Source organism: Rousettus aegyptiacus, unplaced genomic scaffold (assembly GCF_014176215.1).
Source record: "Rousettus aegyptiacus isolate mRouAeg1 unplaced genomic scaffold, mRouAeg1.p scaffold_m13_p_15, whole genome shotgun sequence".
Taxonomy (NCBI): domain Eukaryota; kingdom Metazoa; phylum Chordata; class Mammalia; order Chiroptera; family Pteropodidae; genus Rousettus; species Rousettus aegyptiacus.
The window spans coordinates 14,755,154-14,776,093 of NW_023416290.1; the positions used below are offsets into that span (position 1 = coordinate 14,755,154).

The window sequence follows — 20,940 nt, forward strand, 5'->3', positions numbered from 1 at the left end:
GAATCAGATGGGGAGCCAGGGCAGTCACCAGGCAGACACTATGTCTTGGTGTCCTCAATGACCTTTAAGTCTCAGTTGAAAATGGAAGTCAAACTGATATTCAAAAATATTACTGCTGGTTACACTGTCAATTCTTATTTCCCTACCAGCAAAATCTTTAATAAAATAGAGGTCAAATATATATATATTTTTTTTTGTCAAAGAGCCTAAACCTCACTTTCCTTATGAAAAACGTAATGACCCTATAAATGCTCTGCACGTTCAGCACGCTACTTGAATAAATGATAAGCAACATGTGAATTTTTCTGTTTACATGCTATGCACTCAAAATGTATATAGAATCAAATATTATGTTTAAAAAATCAGCAGTAATGACAGTTGAAAATATAAAGAATGAGTTCTGGTCTCCTATTACTCTGGGAATACCACGTAGACAAGAATATTTTGGTTGAAATTGGCTTTTTGATTTCACTGACATTTAGGGAATGAACTCTGGGGTGCGATTCTATTATCACATTTATAGATGTATTTCCTCAGTGAATAACAAAAAGGATAAATGATAATAGCATATTTGGAGCCATCCCAAGTTGTATAAAACTGATTAAAATCCATTTCACAGAAGAAATGAATTCCCCTATTATAGCTTGTAAGTTACAGTTGGAAAACAAATGTACTTAAACATAATGCTTATGTGCCATATTAGTTTGTTAAGAGTTGTTTTATATGAACAAAACTTTGTTTATGTGTATATAATAAATGTTTGTGTGCATATATATGTGTGGTATTAGTGTTATACATGACTTTATAAATATCAAATTATATCTCTACCGACTGAATAGCAGACCTTGTCTTGAGAAATTCTTACTTCTCTAAGTAAAACCTAGTTTAGGCAGACTAGTGTATCATTTTATTTTTATGCTCTTTAGAAAATAATTTTAAAAAATACCCTAGAATTTGTAAGTAGAGTTTTGGGTGCCATTTTTTAACCTAAGACCCCAGCTGAAGATCGGCAGCATAAGTTTAGAGAACAGCAAAATGGCTGGCACATCCGAGGTTATAGGTAAAGAAAAATATAAAGCTCGAGATATTACAGGTAGAGTGGTGCTGCACGATGGTGTGAGCGGGTGCCCGAAGTGAAACAAGGAGGAGGTCCTGTGGTTTAGGAATTTAATGAACTCGGATCTAGGTGGTGATCTCATCAGGAAGATGCTGCAATAGTTGAGGATACTCACTGAAGAATTCACAGGTCAGAAAGCTCATAAAATAGAAGTGGTGTCATCTCATAACAGTACTTTCCAGACTTCACTCTCCCCGAGGATGTTGATTGACATGAAACATTTTTAAGGTCAAAATCATATACCATCCCACCTACTACTACATGAATAAAGAAGATTCATGTATTATGCTGAGCTGTTGGTTCTGTACTTCATTGATTTTAATTGTATCCTCTCATTCTAGCTCAGTGTTTCTCAACCTAGATATTGACATTTTGGACCAGACGTTGTGCGGAGCTATCTTGTGCATTTTTCTCTTAACTCCACTTTGACCCTTTTCCCCCTCGCAGATCCTTCATGAATGAAATCGTTAAGCTGAGTAAATCAGCAGATCAGCAGATTAAAAGTAAATCTATTCTAACAACTCAACTAATGCTGGTAAAATGGTGTTATCGTATGCTGCACATTATCCAGTCTCTTACGGGGAAAGGCGCAAGGGAAACTTCATGGTCTCTACTTGCATTACACGGTAACTGGATCTGTCTATAAAAATAAACTACAGAACAATAGCAGAGGAAAGAAGTCTAGTTCTAAACAGAAAAGAGTCATCAATGTACCAGCAAGATTTAACCTTAATGAATAATCATGTAGTTTTAAATTTCTAAAAGAACCTTTAGCCAGATGGTCCATAATCAGGACATTGACATTCGTATAAATCATTCTTTTGACATAATTATCTTTAAGTAATTTATTTTAGAAAATGGCTTTTAAGAACTTATTTTTTTTTTTTTTAAATACAGGGGTTCCCCAACTTCTTCTCTACACATGAGAGCCAAAGACTGGCTAGGAATTGAGTAATTTTCAATGGATTACACAAAGAGGACAAATGACTTTCATGAGCTTCCTAAATAGCAACCGCCATTCTCACTGGATGGCTGGGATGGGCCATCAGAATACCTTCCTTACTCTTTGAACTCCTCATATGATCAGCTCTCCTACAGGAAGATCCTCCACGTTCAAGCAGTAAGTCTGAACCCATGATTTGAGTTTCTACCCACTGTGTAAACTGCCTCTCCCATGGAAGGTGGCAAAATTAGGCAAATTCAAGTCCTTAGAAAGCAAAAAACATAAAGCACTTAGATCATATTTCCCTGAAATTAATTACTATTTCTTGCAACCCAAAGTCTAAGTAACTTAACTAATTAAGAATCTCTGAACTCTGTAAAACTAACATTTATCTCTTATAATTCGTCATGATTCCTTTTGGGATCTAAGTCTAGCAGGCTAACTCTTGTTAAAATCCCAGAGGTAATATATTCTAATTTTATGAGCTGTACAGTCTTCATTGAGGCCTCAGCTCTCCAACCATAGAAACTGCTGTTGAGTGCCTATCGCAAAGCAGATGCTAATAAATGTTGGCTTAGTTCTCCTTCCCATTTCCTGAAGTAAAAAAAAAAATACCTTTTGTCTGTCTTCCTCAATCCCAAAGAAACTAAGTATTTGTTCTCCAACATTAGTCGCTGAATAAAATAAAAAGAACACTATTCAGACTTGATATTAGATATTAAGGAATTATTGCTGTTTGTTAGGTATGATAATGGTATTGTGGTTTGCACAGGGGTCATGAATGAACTCATATATTTTTTAAAATATTAGCTTATATATTAAAATTTAAAACATCTACTATTTAGCCCATTTTTGGAGTTTTTCTCTAGTTTGCTAAATGTAAAACTCATTATCTTCTAACCAAGTCTTTCTTATTGCATATAGCCTAGCTGTCTTCTTTTTTTAAATAAATATTTATATAATTTTATCTTCAGCTACATCTGAGAAATTTTATTGAGAAAGCCTATGCATAATAAAAATTTCAACAGGAACTATTATTTATTAGGTATATGCTAAACACAAAACACAGAGGGACCTGGTTGGTGTGTAAAAATCTGCTCTGTTCAGAAATGTGAGAGACACATGAAAAAGCTGTACTTAAAAAAATAACAATAATTTAAAAAAGAAATTCTATGTTCATGAATTCAAAAAATATAATTTAAGCTTTTATAATTATATTACATTATTTTCATATTACTATTTTATTATAATATAATTGTGAGGCTTCTAAATCCTTAATTTTAATTTGTTTAGATTGCCATTATGATCTTAAAGAACAGGGTATATTTAATTAGTTTGTATGTGGTTATTATCATGGTATTTTGATCAAACTTTTGAGATAATTACAGATTCATATGCAGGCATATGTCATTTCAAGAGAGTCATATAAATAGAATCATATGGTATGCAATCTTTTGTTCACTAAGCATAGTTTTCTGGAGATTCATCCAGATTGTTGAAATAAAGCTGTTAGGAACAGAAAAATCTCTGTATGGGTTTTTGCATAAGTCTTCATTTCTCTGGGATATATGCCCAGGGGTGCAACTGCTAGGTCCTACAGAAGCTGTATGTCTAATTTTGAAATAAACTGCCAAAATGTTTTTCCAAGTGGCTATATCATTTTATATTCTAAACAGCAATGTATAAGTGATTTAGTTTCTCTACATTCTTGTCGGTATTTGTTGTCACTATTTTTCATTTTAGCCATTCTGATAGTTGTGTAGTGATATCTCTTGGGGATCATAATGTGCATTTCTCTAATGGCCAGTGGTGCTAAATGTCTTTTTAAGTGCTTATCTGACATTTATATATCTGTCCCAATAAAATTCCTGCTCATATCTTTTGCCCATTTTCTGATTTCTTCTTCTTTTTTAGTTTTTAGTTTCGAGAGTTCTTTATTCTAGATACTAGTTCTTAGCTGAATACTTGGTTTGCAAGAATTTTCTCCCAGTCTGTAGACTGTCCTATCATCTTATCAAGATCATTCAAAAGGTTTTATAGACTCATTTATCAAATTTTCCTTTTATGGATCCTGCTTTTAGTGATGAGCAAGCCTAGTGCCAGATCCTTAAGATTTTCTCATTTTCTTCCCCCTAAAAGATAAAGTTTTACATTTAACTCCATGATGCATTTTGAGTTAGTTTTTGTATAAGGTGTGATATTTAGGTTCATTTTTTTGCCTATGGATAGCCAATTGTTAGAGCACCATTCATAGAAACAGTTATCTTCTTCCATGAGTTGTTTTTGTACTTTTGTTAAAAACTGATTGGGCATATTTGTGTGGCTATATTTATGGATTCCTATTCTGTTCCACTGACGTATTTATCCTTTTACTAGTATCATGGTCTTGTAGACTGATGACACAAGACTTGAAATTGAATAGAGTGATTCATACTTTATTCTTTTTCAAAATCAATTGAGCTGTTCTAGTTCCTTTGTCTTTCCATATACATTTTATATTAATAGTCAGATATCCATAAAAAAATCTTACTGGGATTTTATTAGTAATTGGGTTAAATCTGTGTATCGATTTGTAAAGAAGTGACATCTTTACTAGATTGTGTATTCCAAACAATGAACATAGCATATCCATCCATTTATTTAGATCTTAATTTTTCAGTTTTCAGCAATTTTGTAGTTTTTGGCATACATGCCCTGTGCATGTCATTTTTAGATTTATACCTAGTTATTTCATTTTCTTTTTCTGTGACTATAGATGGTACTGTATTTTATGTTGATGTTCATTGCTAGTATAAGGAAATAGAATAGATTTTTTACACCTGTCTTATATCCTGTACCCTTGCTGAACTCCTCATCTCCAGTTGAGTGTGTACACGCATGTGTGTGTAAATTCCTTGGGATTTCCTACAAACACAAATCATATCATGCACTAACAGAAACAGTTTTATTTCTTCCTTCCTGAGCTATGTGCCTTTATCTCCTTTACTTGCTTTATTGGACTGGCTAGGGCTTCTACCAATATGTTGAATAATGGTGAGAGCAGACATTCCTGCCTTGTTCCTGATCTCAGGTGTAAAGCATTCGCCATTAAATATAAATATATATATTTGATGCTCTTAAACAAGCTGAGAAGTTCTCCATAATCCCTTTACACTTTATTGAGAGTTTTAAAATATGTGTGGGTGTTGCATTCTATCAAATGCTTTTTCTGCACTGACTCCTAGAATGTTTCTTTTCCTTTATCTTATTCAAATGGTGGATTTTACTGATTGATTTTTGAATGTTAAACCAGCCTTGCATCCCTGGAATAAATTCCATTTGGCCATGATACAGATATTTTATGTACATGTACGTGATGTCATCTATTGTTGAAATCGATTTGCTAATATTTGTTGAGGATTTTTCCTTATATATTAATAAAAGCTATCAGTCTGTACTTTTTTGTACTTTCTTTGGTTTTGGTATCAAGATAATATTAGCTTTATAAGTAAATAAGGAAACATTTCATCTCTTCTACTTTCTGGAAAAGATGGTACAGAATTGGTGTTCATTCTTTCTTTAAATGTGTGGTAGAATTCTCCACTGAAATAATCTGGGCCTAGGGATTTTGTGGAAATTTTAAAATTATGAATTCAATTTCCTTAATAGTTATAGGTCTATTCAAATATCTGTTTCATAGTAGGTGAGGAGTAGTAGTTTGCTTAGTTTGTGTTTTCTTGTCCATTTCATTGAATTTATCATATTTATGTATTATTCCTTTGATGCCTGTAAGGATCATAGTTACATATTATTCTGTTCCTGATATTGGTAATTTATGCCTTCTCTCTTTGCTTGTCAGTTGCCAGAAATTTGCCAGGCTTATTAATTAAAAAAAAATAGCTCCTTTTCTTGATTTTCCCTTTGTTTTCCTGTTTTCAATTTCACTGATTTCTGCTCTTACCTTTATTTTTTCCTTCTATTTGCTCTGGTTTATTTTGCCTTGGGTACTGATGTGTGAGCTAAGATTACTGATTTGAGACTTTTTCTTTTTTCTAATGTATGCATTTAATGCTATAAATTTCCCACTCTGCATTACCTGTTTCCTACAAAATCTAGTATGTTGTATTTTAATTTTCATTCATTCAATGTATTTTAAATTTCCTTTGAGGGTTGACATACATATTATTTAGAAATATACTGTCTAATTTCCAAGTCTCTGGAGATTTTTCCAATTACCTGTTATTGATAACTGGCACTAACAGAACTGAAAGGAGAAATAGGCAAATCCACAATCACAGTTGGAGACTTGACTTTGATTTCTAGTTAAATTCCTTTATCTACTGTAATTCCATTGCTTCTATTGGTTTTTGCTTCACAGATCTTGCACTCTATTCTTTGGTGTATACAAATTTAGGATTGATATGCCTTCCTGGTAGATTCTCCTTATATTTTATATGATGTCCCACCGTCTTTGGCAATTTTCTTTGCTCTTAAGTCTACTTTATATGATATTAACAATGTCACTCCTCCTTTCTTTTGATTAATGTTTGTGTATCTTTTCCCATCCTTTTAATTTCAACCTGTCTGTACTGTTATATTTGAATTAAGTTTCTTGTGGACACCATACAGCTGTGTTGTTTTCTAATGTTCTCTGCTAATCTCTCTTTTGATTGGCATAGTTAAATCATTTACATTCCATGTAATTATTGCTACATAAGGTCTTAAGTCTGCCATCTTATTTTTGTTTGCTGTTTTTTGTTTTTCTCCTGCCTTTTTTGAAGGTTAATTGAACTTTGTTTTAGAATTCTATGTTGATTTATTATCTATTATTTTTTGGTGTATCTCTTTGTATGTTTTTTAGTAGTTGCTCCAGGCATTGCATTAGATATATACAATTTATCACAGTCTACTAGTGTTGTCATTTTACTCAGGTGAGGTGCAGAAAGCGTACCTTCCTTGATGTCCCTTTCTCCTCCACGGTTTATAGTATTTCCTGTATGTGCATTGAGAACCACATCAGACATTACTATTTTGCTTAAATTGTCAAACGTAATTTAGAAACTAAAAAATTTTTTTAAAAAAAGTCTATCATACTTCTCCATACTTTTGGTTACCAGGGTTCCTTCCTCTAAGATTCTTTGATCATTTCATTTCTGGTAGATAACTGCCTTTAGCCATTCTTTTTTGGTAGATCTACTATCAATAAATACTTAGTTTTCTTTTATTTGAGAATATCTTGATTTCCCTTAATTCCTGAAAGATATTTTTGCTAGTTCTAGCATTCTGGGCTGAATGTTCTTCTCTTTCAGCTCTGGAAAAATCTTGTGCTGTATCCTTCTAGCCTCCATGGTTTCTGATGAGAATTTTGCTGTCATTCAACTTAGTAAGTTATTGTTTCAAAAATTTTTCTTTGTCTTTAGCTTTCAGAGATTGACTCTGGACAGAAGTCTTGGCATGAATTTATTTGGGTTTAACCTGTCGGGAGTTGTTTTAGCTTCTTGAATCTTCTGCCGTATTTGGGAAGTTTTCAGTCATTATTTTGTTAAGTACTTTCTCACAATCATCTTTTGGCTTCTTTCTTTCAAGGATTTCGGTAACATGATGTTAGACATTTTATTATTGTCCCACAGGTCCCTGAGGAACTGTTAATATTTTTTCATCTATTTTCTCTCTAGTTTAGGCTACATACTTTCTATTATTTTATCGTCCACTTCACTATTTCTTTCTTCTGTCCTCTTCATTCTGCTGCTGATCCCACCCACTGAGTTTATTTTGGTTATAGCATTATCCAGCTCTAAAATTTCTATCTGGTTCTTTTTATCTTGTTTTCTTTTACTGAAACTATTTTTCACTTTCAAGGATGCTTCCAATTGTTTGTTGAGGCATTTTAATGATGGTTGCCTAAAAAATCTTTGTCAGATAATTCTAACATCTCTGTCATCTTGCTCTTGTCATCTATTTATTGACTACGTTTTTTTTCGCCCCCCCCCCCATTTGGTTTGATATCTTCCTGGTTCTAGATATAAAGAATGACTTTTTATTGAAACCTGGACATTTTGGGTAGTTTTATAAGACTCTGGATATTGTTTAAACCTATGTTTTAGTGGCTTCCTCTGATACTGCTCCTGGTATCAGAAAAGATGAGTGTGGAAGAATCTCATTACAGCCAGCTAACGGTGGAAGCAGTGCCCAGATTTTTTCCTGCGACATTTGGCTGTAGTAGAATAGTGATTTTCTAAAAGATTTCTGTCTTGTAACGCTACACCTTTCCTGGTTCTTTGGCTAGTGAGTAAGCTTCTCTCTCAACCTCACACCTGTCAGTTTCTCTAGCACTCAATCTGAGATACGAGGCAAAAAGAAAACCAAGGGAAATCTCTGCTGTGTTGTTCCTTGGGTCCCAAGGTCTCTAGCAGGTCAGCCAACTTTCTCTACCTTTCGGAATCTTGTAATTGTTTTATAAACAATGTTTACGGTTTTAGTTGTACTAAGCAGGAGAAATAGGTAAGAGTTAAGTCTATTCCATCTTTTCAGATGAATGAGTACTTTGGTTATTATTTCCATGTTCAATCAGTTCCTAAGTTGTGTAAAGAGATTCAAGATTGATTTCACCCTTTTTGGATCCTAAAGTGGTCTTCCACCTTCTTAAAATACTTTACCATGAAACGGTTTTGGCTTTTAGGTAAAAAACTCATGGATGATTACATTATGTTATACCTGTCTATGAATCCTTTAAAAATAGAATTTAAAAAGATTCCTTAAATCCTTAGCTTCTGAGAGACACATTTACATGATTAAATAAAGTGCTGTTCTCTCATAAGTATAGGATATTCATGCCTAGATCAAATTTAAATGATCACTTTTATTATTAACCATGGACACAGAATGGTTGTAGTAAGTGATGACAAAATGTTAACGGAATAAACAGGTTTCCCTCAATATCTGAAAGTAGCGTGTTCCTGTGAAACCTTTCCTAAGAAGAAATGGTACAGAGCAAAGAGTATCCTCTGCTTTCTGAAAGTTCACATTATGCCACTAGGCTTTTACCAAAGACCTGTACTAGTATAATAGGTTTGTTTGTTTGTTTGTTTGTTTTTTTTGGTAAAAGCAAGAATCCTCTTTGGATTTCCTTGGCTAGTGAAAATAGGTATTAATGTAGATCTTTGGTAAAGGCAAAGTGGCCTAACGTGAACTTTTGAAAAGCAGGAAATGCTGGTATTTCATTTAAATGTTCAGCTAAATGACATTTGTAAGCAGCAAATAAATCCTTCCTAATACCAAAAATGAACACAAAGGCATTAGAGACAGAACTAGAAATCTAGGATTTCTTTCCAATAGTGGACGCCTTGTCATCTGACTACAAAGCATGGTTCTTTATTAAAATGCAAATAATTTTTGCTTTATGATTCTCAAAATCAGCCCAAAAAATCCGTTGTTAATAATCAATAAGGATATGTTTCAGATATCCTGAAACCCCCACAACATGTTGGCCCTTATGGTTTCAAACACAACACCTCTAATAAGGAGTCTCTCGGCTTACATGCCTATTTTAAGTTGAACAGAGGGACGCAACATATTTCTCTCTGGGTTTGCTATGTGGAGTGGAACATTACTCTTGCATGTTATCAAGTAATTACTGGCTACAACAGTGAAAACAATATTTGATGCCTACAGAAAATGCATTAAGGACAATCCGAGAGCACCTCATCTAGTACAGATAAGTATATCACCTTACCTAAGAAAAAATTCTTCAGTAAAAACACCAGTGCTGTTCAATTACTGTACTCAATTTTTGGGTTCAAGGCGGTAATAAGAAAGCCTTCAAGTATCATTTCATTCTTCATAAATATTTACTCGCTGTTTACTATGCCAAAGGCACAGTGCTAGGCTAGCTGCTGCCTACATCATCCTCTGCTTTCCTTAGAAGAATGAGATTCTTCGATCATTTGTTTTCTAGAATCCCTTTCTGTAGTTGCTCTTAAGATCTTACCTAGATGGTGTCACTACAGCATTATTCTGGGCAAACTACTTATTTTTAAGCTTCATTTCTGTGTTTTATAAAGTGTAGCAACACATTCACCTTAGAGAGGATTAAGTGCCTACTCATCTACGTATAGCATATAAATAAATACTATTATTTAAACACATATAGCATAAAAAACAATGTGTTCAGAAAATTTCCAACAGTTCAGGTTGATCGATGAAAATAACTGAGATACTGCAAATTTTATATACTAAAGGTGGCAGAATTCCCATGCTTTGTATAATGTTACAGAGCAATAATGTAATACTTTCCCTATTTAAGCAGAAGTGGCTACAAATAGCTACAAATGTTTAGTCTCTAGAAACATTTCAATTTTCCTTTTCCTCTCATGCAACATAAAAAAGACTCAGGAAAATACATATGACAATGTGTTAAAGCATTTTGGTTTCAAGAGAAGGCTCAGAATATAATTTGAGTCTGATATAAGATGAATGTTACAAGGCATTTGAACAGAAGGAACTTCTTTATGGTATTCAAAGATGATCAGTGATTAAAAAGCGTATGGAAGATACACCAATAAATGAATATTAAGGTATATAATTCTATTAAGTAAAAAGATGATAAACATTGAAAAGGGTCTCTTATTTACCTCTTCTACATTGGAAGCCGTCTTAGCGGAAGTTTCCATGAAGATAAGTCCATGTTCTCGTGCAAAAGCTTCACCTTCTTCTTTTTTTACTTCTCTTCTAGATTCTAAGTCACTAAACAGGAAGAAAGGGCCATGTTATTAACCAACACAGGACAAACAGAGGCACCTGTAGAAAATGTACCATGAGATTCAAAGTTGTACTGACCATTCTTTCAATTAATTTTTAACACATAATAATCAACTGCATTATGGTGGGTATTATGAGGGTCAATGTGTTTATAACACACTGCTTAGAACTAACAATTCAACACAAGAAAAATACTGAGTTACAGTCCTAGAATGCTAAAACTAGGAAAAAACCTAACAGGAACATCTAGCTTGACACCTGCCTTTGAATAGAGTGAATTCCCAAAGAAAATAATTTTACTCAAATACTTTTAGAGAAAACTAGAGAAGTCTACTCATCCTTTAGCCAGGCTGATGTCTATGAATATGATTAAAAAATTAGTCACATGATTCTCAGAAGCTACAGGAAATTGCTTAATAAATTCCAAATTACACACAAAAAATATTAGATTATGAAACCGAGTTGGTTTAATTCCCAGCAAAACTGTTAACAGAAAGAGAAACAAAAGCCTAAGCTAGAAATTTTGGATGAAAGCACAGTGTTCATTTTTATCATACCAGAACTGTACTAGTAAGGTGTATGTGGGGGGAAGTAACAGTCTTCAAGTGTGTTTTATTATAAAAATTTAAAAATTTAATAAAATATTTTAAGCACACAGAAAAGGATGGAGAATAATATCCATGTAGTGCCATCTAGCCTTAACACATATACATCATTTTGACAGATTTATATCAGATTATTTTTCCGTTGAGAAATAAAATCAATAGTTACAGTTGAACTGCTTCCTGTGTGGCTGTCCATGATCTCATTCTCTTCCCTCTTATCTCAAAGGTAACTACCACTCTGTATTTGGCATTTTCCTCCTCCTTATGTTTTTATGTTTATAGCCACATAAGGGTTTTTTGGGTATGTTTTTTGAAAATTCAGATGTAGCTATTGTCCTACAACTTGTTAATTTTGGTCAATGTTATGTTTTTCAGATTAACCCACATAATGTATATAGATCTAGTCTCAATTTTTTTACTGCTGTATTATATTTTATTGAATGAATGTAACAAAATTTTTAATTCTCCATGAGTTATTTGAAATTTTTAATTATTACAATGTTACAATGAAAATTTTAAACATTTAGTGTCCATGTAGTATTTTTCAAACTGAGACATGACTCAGTGAATTGTAAAACCACTTTAGCAAGTCATACTCAGAATCTACAAAAAGAGAAAATGTCAGTGTGTATTCCCCACTATTTCATGGACTTTTTATCTATGTAGGTATGTACATAATTTTATGTATAATTCATGATGGAAAGTGTATTTCCGTCAAATCCAAAAGCTCAAGTCACTGCTATTGAATATATACTCAGCATATAGCTGCTTTCCAAAACGACTGTATACTTTATACTCTTAGCAGCGATGTCTGAAAGTTCCTTGCATCACATCCTCATCGACACGTGGTAAGATCATACTTGTTCATATTTGCCAATTTGATCAATGTAAATAGTACCACACATTTATGCTAATTGACTTTAGCTGAGTTTCATAAATGCTAATTAATATCCTCATTAAATTAGGAAATACAGAAAAATCTAAAAAAAAAAAAGACATTCATTCATTCGACAAATATTTGCTGAAGGTCTCCTATAAGCCAGGAATTTTAGTAGGTACTCAGGATATATTAATGAACAAGAGAGACAAAAAAGTATACATATATACAGTTGACCCTTGAACAATGCAGCGGTTGTGGTGCTGACCACCCCACTGCACTTGAAGAGGCATGTATAAATTCTGACGATCTCAAAACTTAACTACCCTCAGTATCCACAGGAGACTGGTCCCAGGACTCCCATGGACACCAAAATCTGTGGATGCTCAAATCCTCTATATAAAATGGCATAGATTAATAATGCACACAGTTGGGCCCTCCGTATCTGTGGACTCCCAATCAAGGACTGAAACAGAACAGGTATTTACTGAAAACAGTCCCTATATAAACGGACCCGCACAGCTCAAGCCTGTGTTGTTCAACGGCCAACTGTATTCTAGAATGGTATAGAGAGATAATATTAAATGAGTCTAGTTTTTCTACCCAAAAGTGACTGTTTTACATATATTCATAATCGTGCTATGTCTGCGATTTTGTATCCTAATTTTCTACACTTAATATCTAGGTCATTACGCTTTTTCAATAAATATCATTTTAATGACTAATTAATAGTATCCCATCAAGTAGATATAGCATAATTCATTTAACTATTTCCTTACTGTTGGATGATCAGAGTCACATAGTATGAACCAGGTACTGTGTGAAGTGTTTTATATGCGGATTTTTCATTTAAGTCACTTGACAAATGAGGAAACGGAGGGACAAAGGAATAAAGTAAAGCCTCTGAGCTCACAGTCCAGGAAGAGTAAGCAGAATGATTCCAACCCGACCACTGTGCTATGCTGTATCATTAAAACATATTTTAATGACCACTTTTTAAAATAATTGATTATACTGAAGAATCTCTTTTTGTCAAATACAGAAAAATACAAGAAACAAATCTACTCATAATTTCACTTTCCACCAGTAATTAACATCTTGGTGAATATAATAATTCTATATAACTCATTATTTTTACTGTCTGTTTCTTCCCTACCACACTGGATATTAGCCAAGAGATGGAAAAGTGATGTTTCCTCTCTAGTAGAATATATTCATACCCACTAGTCATTGTAATTTGCTTTTTTTTCATGTACTATATTGTGGATCATTTTCCCAAGTCATTTTTGTAGTCTTTTACAATATTATTTTTACTGAGCGTATATAGTAAAGAATGGTAATATTTTATGTAAACAAAATTACACAAATTAGGGATATTACCCAAAAAAAGATATTAAGGTCTCATCCACCTAATGTTAAGTAATGTCAATGTTTCAACTTTACAAAATTTAGTATGTATTTTATAACTTCGAAGCTGGCTAACTGGATAAGCTGTCAATTACATTTACAAAGTTGCCATATAAGTCTTTATGAGTCACTATTGTTTGTGAGACTGTCTTGTAACCTTCAAAGTTGTTATACTTTAGAAATATTTTACCACTTAAAAATGTCGTCTAAGCCTTCATTCAGTGGAACAGGTTCTGAAAAAGCACTCCTAAAAATCAGAAATGTTGAAAAGAAAGTCTGATATAAAACACTGTAAGGGGAACAGCGAGTATATGCCATGCTATTAATTTAGATAACTGTGCTATAAAATATTAGTGGTAAGATGAAAACATAAAAAGTAGGCAAACTAAGTTTGTAAATATCATAGCATAATCAGGCAAGGATAACTTATCCAATTATCATCTAAGGGCCTCCAGTGCACTAAATAAGCTCCTTCATGGATCTGGGGACAGACCACTCAACAAAACAGACAAAAATCCATAAGCCCCTGGCCTCATGGAGTTTACATTCTAGTAAGAATTAAAAGGATGGAGGCGGCAAATGGCAGGGGGAGGGAGGGCTGAACTAGCAACAGTGATGCTGTAACGTGCTCCTGGAATTCAGCGTCTGTACCTGACAATCGCTCTTAAGAGAAAATAAGCTTTGAATTACAAAGAATATATCTTCCCTTAACTACCCTTTCCCCCATTTTATGCATTTGCCATATTTATATAGATAATCTCTTATTTGGGGATATTTAAAATTATTCCTAGTTTTCCACTACCAGTATCTGATTATGTTTGTGTTTTTAAATGTTATCTTAGCAAAGATGGGTAAGGACTTGGATGTTTGAGAGATTATTCAAAGAAAAGGAAGTGACACTTTACTATTCATGATCTTTGTCACTCTACTTTGGTTATTTCCTTAGTTTTCCACGCATAAAATCGTGTTGTCTTTGACTTTTCACCCCATCAATCCCATTTAAATTGCTTTCATTACTTAAATCTTTCTTTTCTAAATCATTCTTACTACTATGCTACCTTTTGGTTTAAGGTTTGTATGATAAGCCTTTAACTATTAAAAACTTTCATCTTTGCAGATTTTGGTTCCTAATTCTTGTATAAAGAATGTTAAATGCCACAGTAAAAAAAAAAAAAAAAATCTGTGTCATCTGTCACTCTGACTAGGTCACTGCTCTTCTCAAACCCCTTCACTAGCTCCCTTGTGTTTAACGTATCTAATTCCAACTCGCTTATTCTCGCATATTCTCTATTTCCATGTCTTCCTCAATTCACCTTACCTAATGATAATCACTTCATTTACCTCTTTTCATTCCCATTCATTCTTTGCATGTCATACATTCTTTTTGCCTTTCTCCTAGCTTCTTCCTTAAAATGTCTTCCCATAGCTACTATACTCTTAACTGTAAGGGCCACCCATCCATAATCACTAGAAATACCTCTTGCATATACTGTACTTTCTTTTTCCTTTTCATTTATACTATAAGCTCCTCAAGGGCGGCTGCCAAATTTAAGCCACCAGTAAGCGGCTACCCACCATGTTTCAGACACAAAGAAAACACTGCTAAGATAAAGGTGTGAAAATTCTCTTTCTTCTCCAAATATTCTCCTCTTAGTACTTCAAACATTACCGTTGAATGATAGGATAAATAATTCCATATTACAAGACTAAAAGTTCCTTCCAATATTTATTCTTTCTTAAATTATTTAGTGAGGTGATTTGAAAAGATAACCAGGAAAGGCCTTGACTGAAAGCCAAGATAATATATACTTTTAGTTACAAAGTTATTGAAAGTTAGCCTTTTATAATTAAAATATTACTTAAGTAAATATTTTCTTGTAATGGCAAGTCTAGATTTCTATTAAAACAATACTTTCTAAAATCAAATCTATACAGTTTAATGTTATTTGGTATTTTCCTTTTTTTACAGCATTACATTGACATAAAAATATTGCATATTGATTTTAATGTAAAGTTTGATGAGTACGGTATATGTAAAGCCAACAGGCTTCCCAAAATTTCCTCATATATCACTATAATCCATCCTTTTCTCCTTCAGTACCCTCGGCAACTAATGATGTTTTCTGCCACTATAGATTAGCCTGCATTTTCTAAGATTTTATATAAATGGAATCACACACAATGTTTTCTTTTTTGTGTTTTTTCACTCAGCATAATTATTTTGTGAGTCGTCCACTTTGCTGCACCCATCAATAGCTCATTCCTCTTCATTGCTGAACAGTATTCCACTGTATGGCTATATCACGATTTATTCATTCACCAGTTAATTAAAATGTGTGTTTCCAGTTTGGGGTTATTACAAATAAAGCTGCTATGAACATTTGTGAATATTTCTTTGTGTGGACATGTGAAAAAAGCATGTTTATCTTGGGTAATAAATATCTAGAAGTGAAACGGCTAGGTCGTACGACAGATGCATGTTTATTTTCTAAAAAAACTACCAAATTGTTTCACAAAGTTGTTGTATCATTTTATATTTCTACCAGCTGTTTATGAATTTCAGTTCCTCTACATCTTTGCCAATACTTGGTATGTTAATTTTTTTAGTTTTAGCCATTTCAGTGAATGTGCAATGGTATATCACTGAGGTTTTAACCTGCATTTCCCTCATAATTAGTAATGTTAAATATTTTTCATGTGCTTACTTGCCATCTATATATCTTCTTTAGTGAAGTGCTGGTTCAGATCTTTTGCTCATGTTTAATAACTAGACCGTCACCTATTCTCCCCAAACTCTTCCAAAAAAAATCAAAGAGGAGGCAATACTTCCCAAATCATTTTATGAAGCCAATATTACCCTGATACTAAAACCTGGAAAAGATAACACAAAAAAAGAAAACTACAGACCAATGTCTCTCATGAACACAGATGCAAAAATCCTAAATAAGATACTAGCAAACCAAATACAGCAATATATTAAAAAGAGTATACACCACAATCAAGTGGGCTTCATCCCAGGGGCACGGGTTGAACATACGCAAATCAATTAATGTGCTATACCACATAAACGAATTAAAACATAAGAATCATATGATCATATTGATAGATGCAGAAAGAGCCTTCAACAAGATACAGCATCTATTTATGATCAAAACACTTAACTAAATCAGTATAGAAGGAAAGTACCTTAACATAATAAAGGCCATATATGACAAACCCGCTGCCAGCATTACCTTGAATGGTGAAAACCTAAAAACCTTCCCTTTAAGATCAGGAACAAGGCAAGGCTGTCTACTATCACCACTGTTATTCAATATAACATTGGCGGTCCTAGCGAGTGCAGTTGGGCAACAGAAAGATAAAAAAGGCATCCAAATAGCAAATGAAGTCAAACTGTCACTATCTGTGGATGACATGATTCTCTATATAGAAAATCCTAAAGACTCCACAAGAACACTACTAGAAACAAACAAATACAGTTAAGTTTCTGGATGCAAAATCAATGTTCAAAAATTCATAGCGTTACTATACTCTAATAATGGAAGTGTCATAAAAAGAAGTGGAAAAAATAATTCCTTTTGCAATTGCTACAAAGAGAATATAATACCTAGGAATAAATCTAATGAAACACGTGAAGGATCTACATAATGAAAACTATAAGACCCTATTAAAAGAAATCGAAGAAGATACAAAGAAATGGAAAGATATTCTGTGTTCTTGGATTGGAAGAATCAATATAGTGAAAATGACCATATTACCTAAAGCATTATACAGACTTAATGCAATCCAATCAAAATCTCATTGGCATTTTTAAAAGAAATAGAACAAAAAGTCATCAGATTTGTATGTAAGCACAAAAGACTCCAAATCGCCAAAGCCATCCTAAGAAAAAAGAACAAGGCTGGAAGCATCACTCTACCCAACTTCAAACTAGACTACAAAGCGATAGTAATCAGAACGGCATGGTATTGGCAGAAAAACAGATACATGGACCAGCGGAACAGAACTGAGAGTCCAGAAGTAAACTCATATTGATATGGGCAAACAATTTTCAACAAAAAAGCCAAAAACATACAGTGGAGAAAGGAAAGCCTCTTCAATAAATGGTGCTGAGAAAACTGGAAAGTCACCTGTAAAAGAATGAAACTAGAACTATCACCACACACCAAAATTAACTCAAAATGGAATATAAGACCTGAAACAATAAAATTCATAGAAGAAAACATAGGAACGAAACTCAAAGATCTTGGACTTAAAGAGGATTTTATGAATTTGACCTCAAAGGCAAGGGAAGTAAAAGCAAAAATGAATGAATGGGACTACATCAAAAGAAACTGCCAACAAGGTAAAGAGACAACCATCCGAATGGGAAAATACATTTGCAAGCAACACCTCTGTTAAGGGTCTAATATACAAAATATACAAAGAACTCATACAACTCAATAACAACAAAAAACAAATGATCCAATCAAAAAATGGGCAGAGGATCTGAACAGACACTTCTCCCTATGGGGCATACGAATGGCCAACAAATATATGAAAAGATGTCCAACATCGCTAGCTATTAGGAAAATGGCAAATCAAATCCACAATGAGATATATCTGTTAGAATAGGGTTAGGGTTAGGACAAGTAATAACAAATGTTGGAGAGGATGCAGAGAAAAAGGAACCCTTTATACACTGCTAGTGGGACTGCAAATTGGAACAGCCATTATATAAAACAGTATGGAGGTTCCTCAAAAAAACTAAGAATTGATCTATCTAGCATATGATCTGGCAATCCCTCTATTGGGTATTTACCCCAAAGACTTGAAAACCCAAATCCGAAAATATATTCGCACACTGATGTTCATAGTAGCATTATTCACGGTGGCCAGGACAGAGAAGCAACCAGTGTCCTATGACAGATGACTGGCTAAAGAAACTGTGGTACATATGTACAACGGAATATTACTCAGCCATCAGAAAAGATGGAATACTGCCATGTGATAACATGGATGGACCTCGAGATAATCATGCTAAGCAAAATAAGCCAGAGAGAAATAGTTGAAAATCACGCAATATCACTTATATGTGGGATATAAACCTAAAAGCAACAAATGAACAAGAGAAATAAAAAGACTCGTGGACATAGACAATAGATTAGCAGTTACCAGAGGGGAGGGATGAGTTAGACGGGGTAAAAGGGGTCAAATATGTAGTGAGGGAAAGAAATCTAACTATGGGAAGTGAACGCACAATGTAAATATATATATATATATATATATATATATATATATATATATATATATATATATGCGCCTTACTGTTAAAATATACAGTTGAATCTTATTGGGTTTTGTTAACCAATATCACCATAAAAATAATTAATTAAAAAAAAAGGAAAAAAAAACACTTAATGAGTGTTTGAACAGAGAAAAATAAAAATAAAATATAAAAACTGGATTGCTTTTTTACGAATGAACTGTAAGAATTCTGTATTTATTCTGATAAAAAGATTATCCTTTCCTCCACTGAACTGCCTTAATATCTTTGTCAAAAAATTACTTGACCATATATGTACAGATTTACTTCTGCACTTCTCTGCTTCACAAGTCTGTCTTCCTATGCCATTATTAGACTAAATTGATTATAGCAGCTTTATAATGAACTTCAAAATCAGTATTAATGAACCCAAATCCTCTAAATTTGGCTATTCTATGACACTGGCATTTTCATATAAATTTTAAAATCAGCTTGTCAATTTCTATCTCCTAAAAAAGTCTGAAGAATTTTGATTGGGGTTACAATGAATCTTTATATCAATTTGGGAAGAAGTGGCATCTTAAAAATATTTAGTTTTCTTACCCATGAACACAGGCTATCTCTATCTCTCCATTTACTTGGATTTTTATTTTTTGGACTTCAGGACTCTAAAAATAAGAAAGTAGTTATCTAATATAGGAATTTTAGGAAGACCGTAGTAACTATAGCATAGAATGGGGGGATCAAACAGTTGTGAAGAAAACAGTATTTTTAAAATCATTAGGGATCATTAATTTTTTATTGACATAAAACCCTGTATAAATTTAAGGTGTACGAGCAATTGATTTGATACATTTACATAACTAACACAGTATGCTTACCACAATAACTAAAATCTCCATCACGTCACATAATTAACATTTCCGTCTGTGGTGAGAACATTTAATATCTAGTCTCTTAGCAACGTGGATGTGTAAAATACAGTCTTGATACCATAATCATAATGCTGTGAATTAGGTCTCCAAAACTTATTCATCCTTCTAACTGAAAGTTTGTACCCTTTGACCAACAGTTCCCTCCCTGATCCATTTATTTACTTTGTTTACAATATTCTCTTATTACCTCTATAGTATCTGAAGGATGTGTAGTAATATCGCTCATTTCTAATACTGGTAATGTGTGTCTCTTTTTTCATCTCAGTATCTCTTTTATTTATCTTCTCAAGAACTAGCTTTTGGTTTCATTGGTTTTCTTATTACCTCCTTTTTTGCTTACTTTGGGTTTAATCTGCTCTTATGTCTAGTTCTAATTTTAAGGTGAATATTTAGGTTATTGATTTGAAACTTCTTCCTATTGTGTTTAGTGTTATACTCTCCCTCTAACCACTGCTTTAACTGCATCTTACAAATTTTCAAAGATTGTAGTGACAGCAATGAACTTCTGGAAACCAGACAATAATGTAAATAATTCTGGTCCATACAAATGCAGACTGTGCCCATGGAATACAATTATCCCATGGATATTGTTTAGTTCCGCATCCATTTGTAAATTCTTTTCAGTATTACTTATTTAATTATAAGTGTGGTACTTTGAGTTCTCTTTTAAATCACTGTAATATTTTACCAGTTCCCTCATTAATTAATGAGATAAATAAAAGCTCTGACATGAGTTCATTATCATGAGAGTCATGATTTTACTATTCTACAAACATTATTTTTAACATTATTTTATAAACCTAAATAATGAATGATGTCTAGCATTTTAGAAATACTAATTTTATTTGTTACCACTGTAATTTTCTACTAAAATTAGTGGCACTCTTGCAAGTTTATAGAAACCATGAACAAAAGACTGTTTTCCTACGTATTACCATTTACAATGCAGAGCACAAAAGACATTCACTGCACATAATGCTTCCTAGAAATATACAGTAAAATAAAATTGAAATACACCATTAGGATGACACTGATATAAGGACTTACAGATAAGTTTAAAAGAACTGTGATATCT

The 20,940-nt window shown here is 33.1% G+C and overlaps 1 protein-coding gene across 1 annotated transcript in view; it reads right to left on the reverse strand.

Moving 5' to 3' along the window:
- Window positions 1-20,940, reverse strand: part of RAB2A (RAB2A, member RAS oncogene family) — an 81,594-nt gene that overhangs the window by 13,875 nt on the left and 46,779 nt on the right. Inside the window, exon 6 of the mRNA XM_016162554.2 lies at window positions 10,670-10,781. Within this exon, the coding sequence (XP_016018040.1) occupies window positions 10,670-10,781 (112 nt within the window). The remainder of the gene's footprint in view (window positions 1-10,669; window positions 10,782-20,940) is intronic.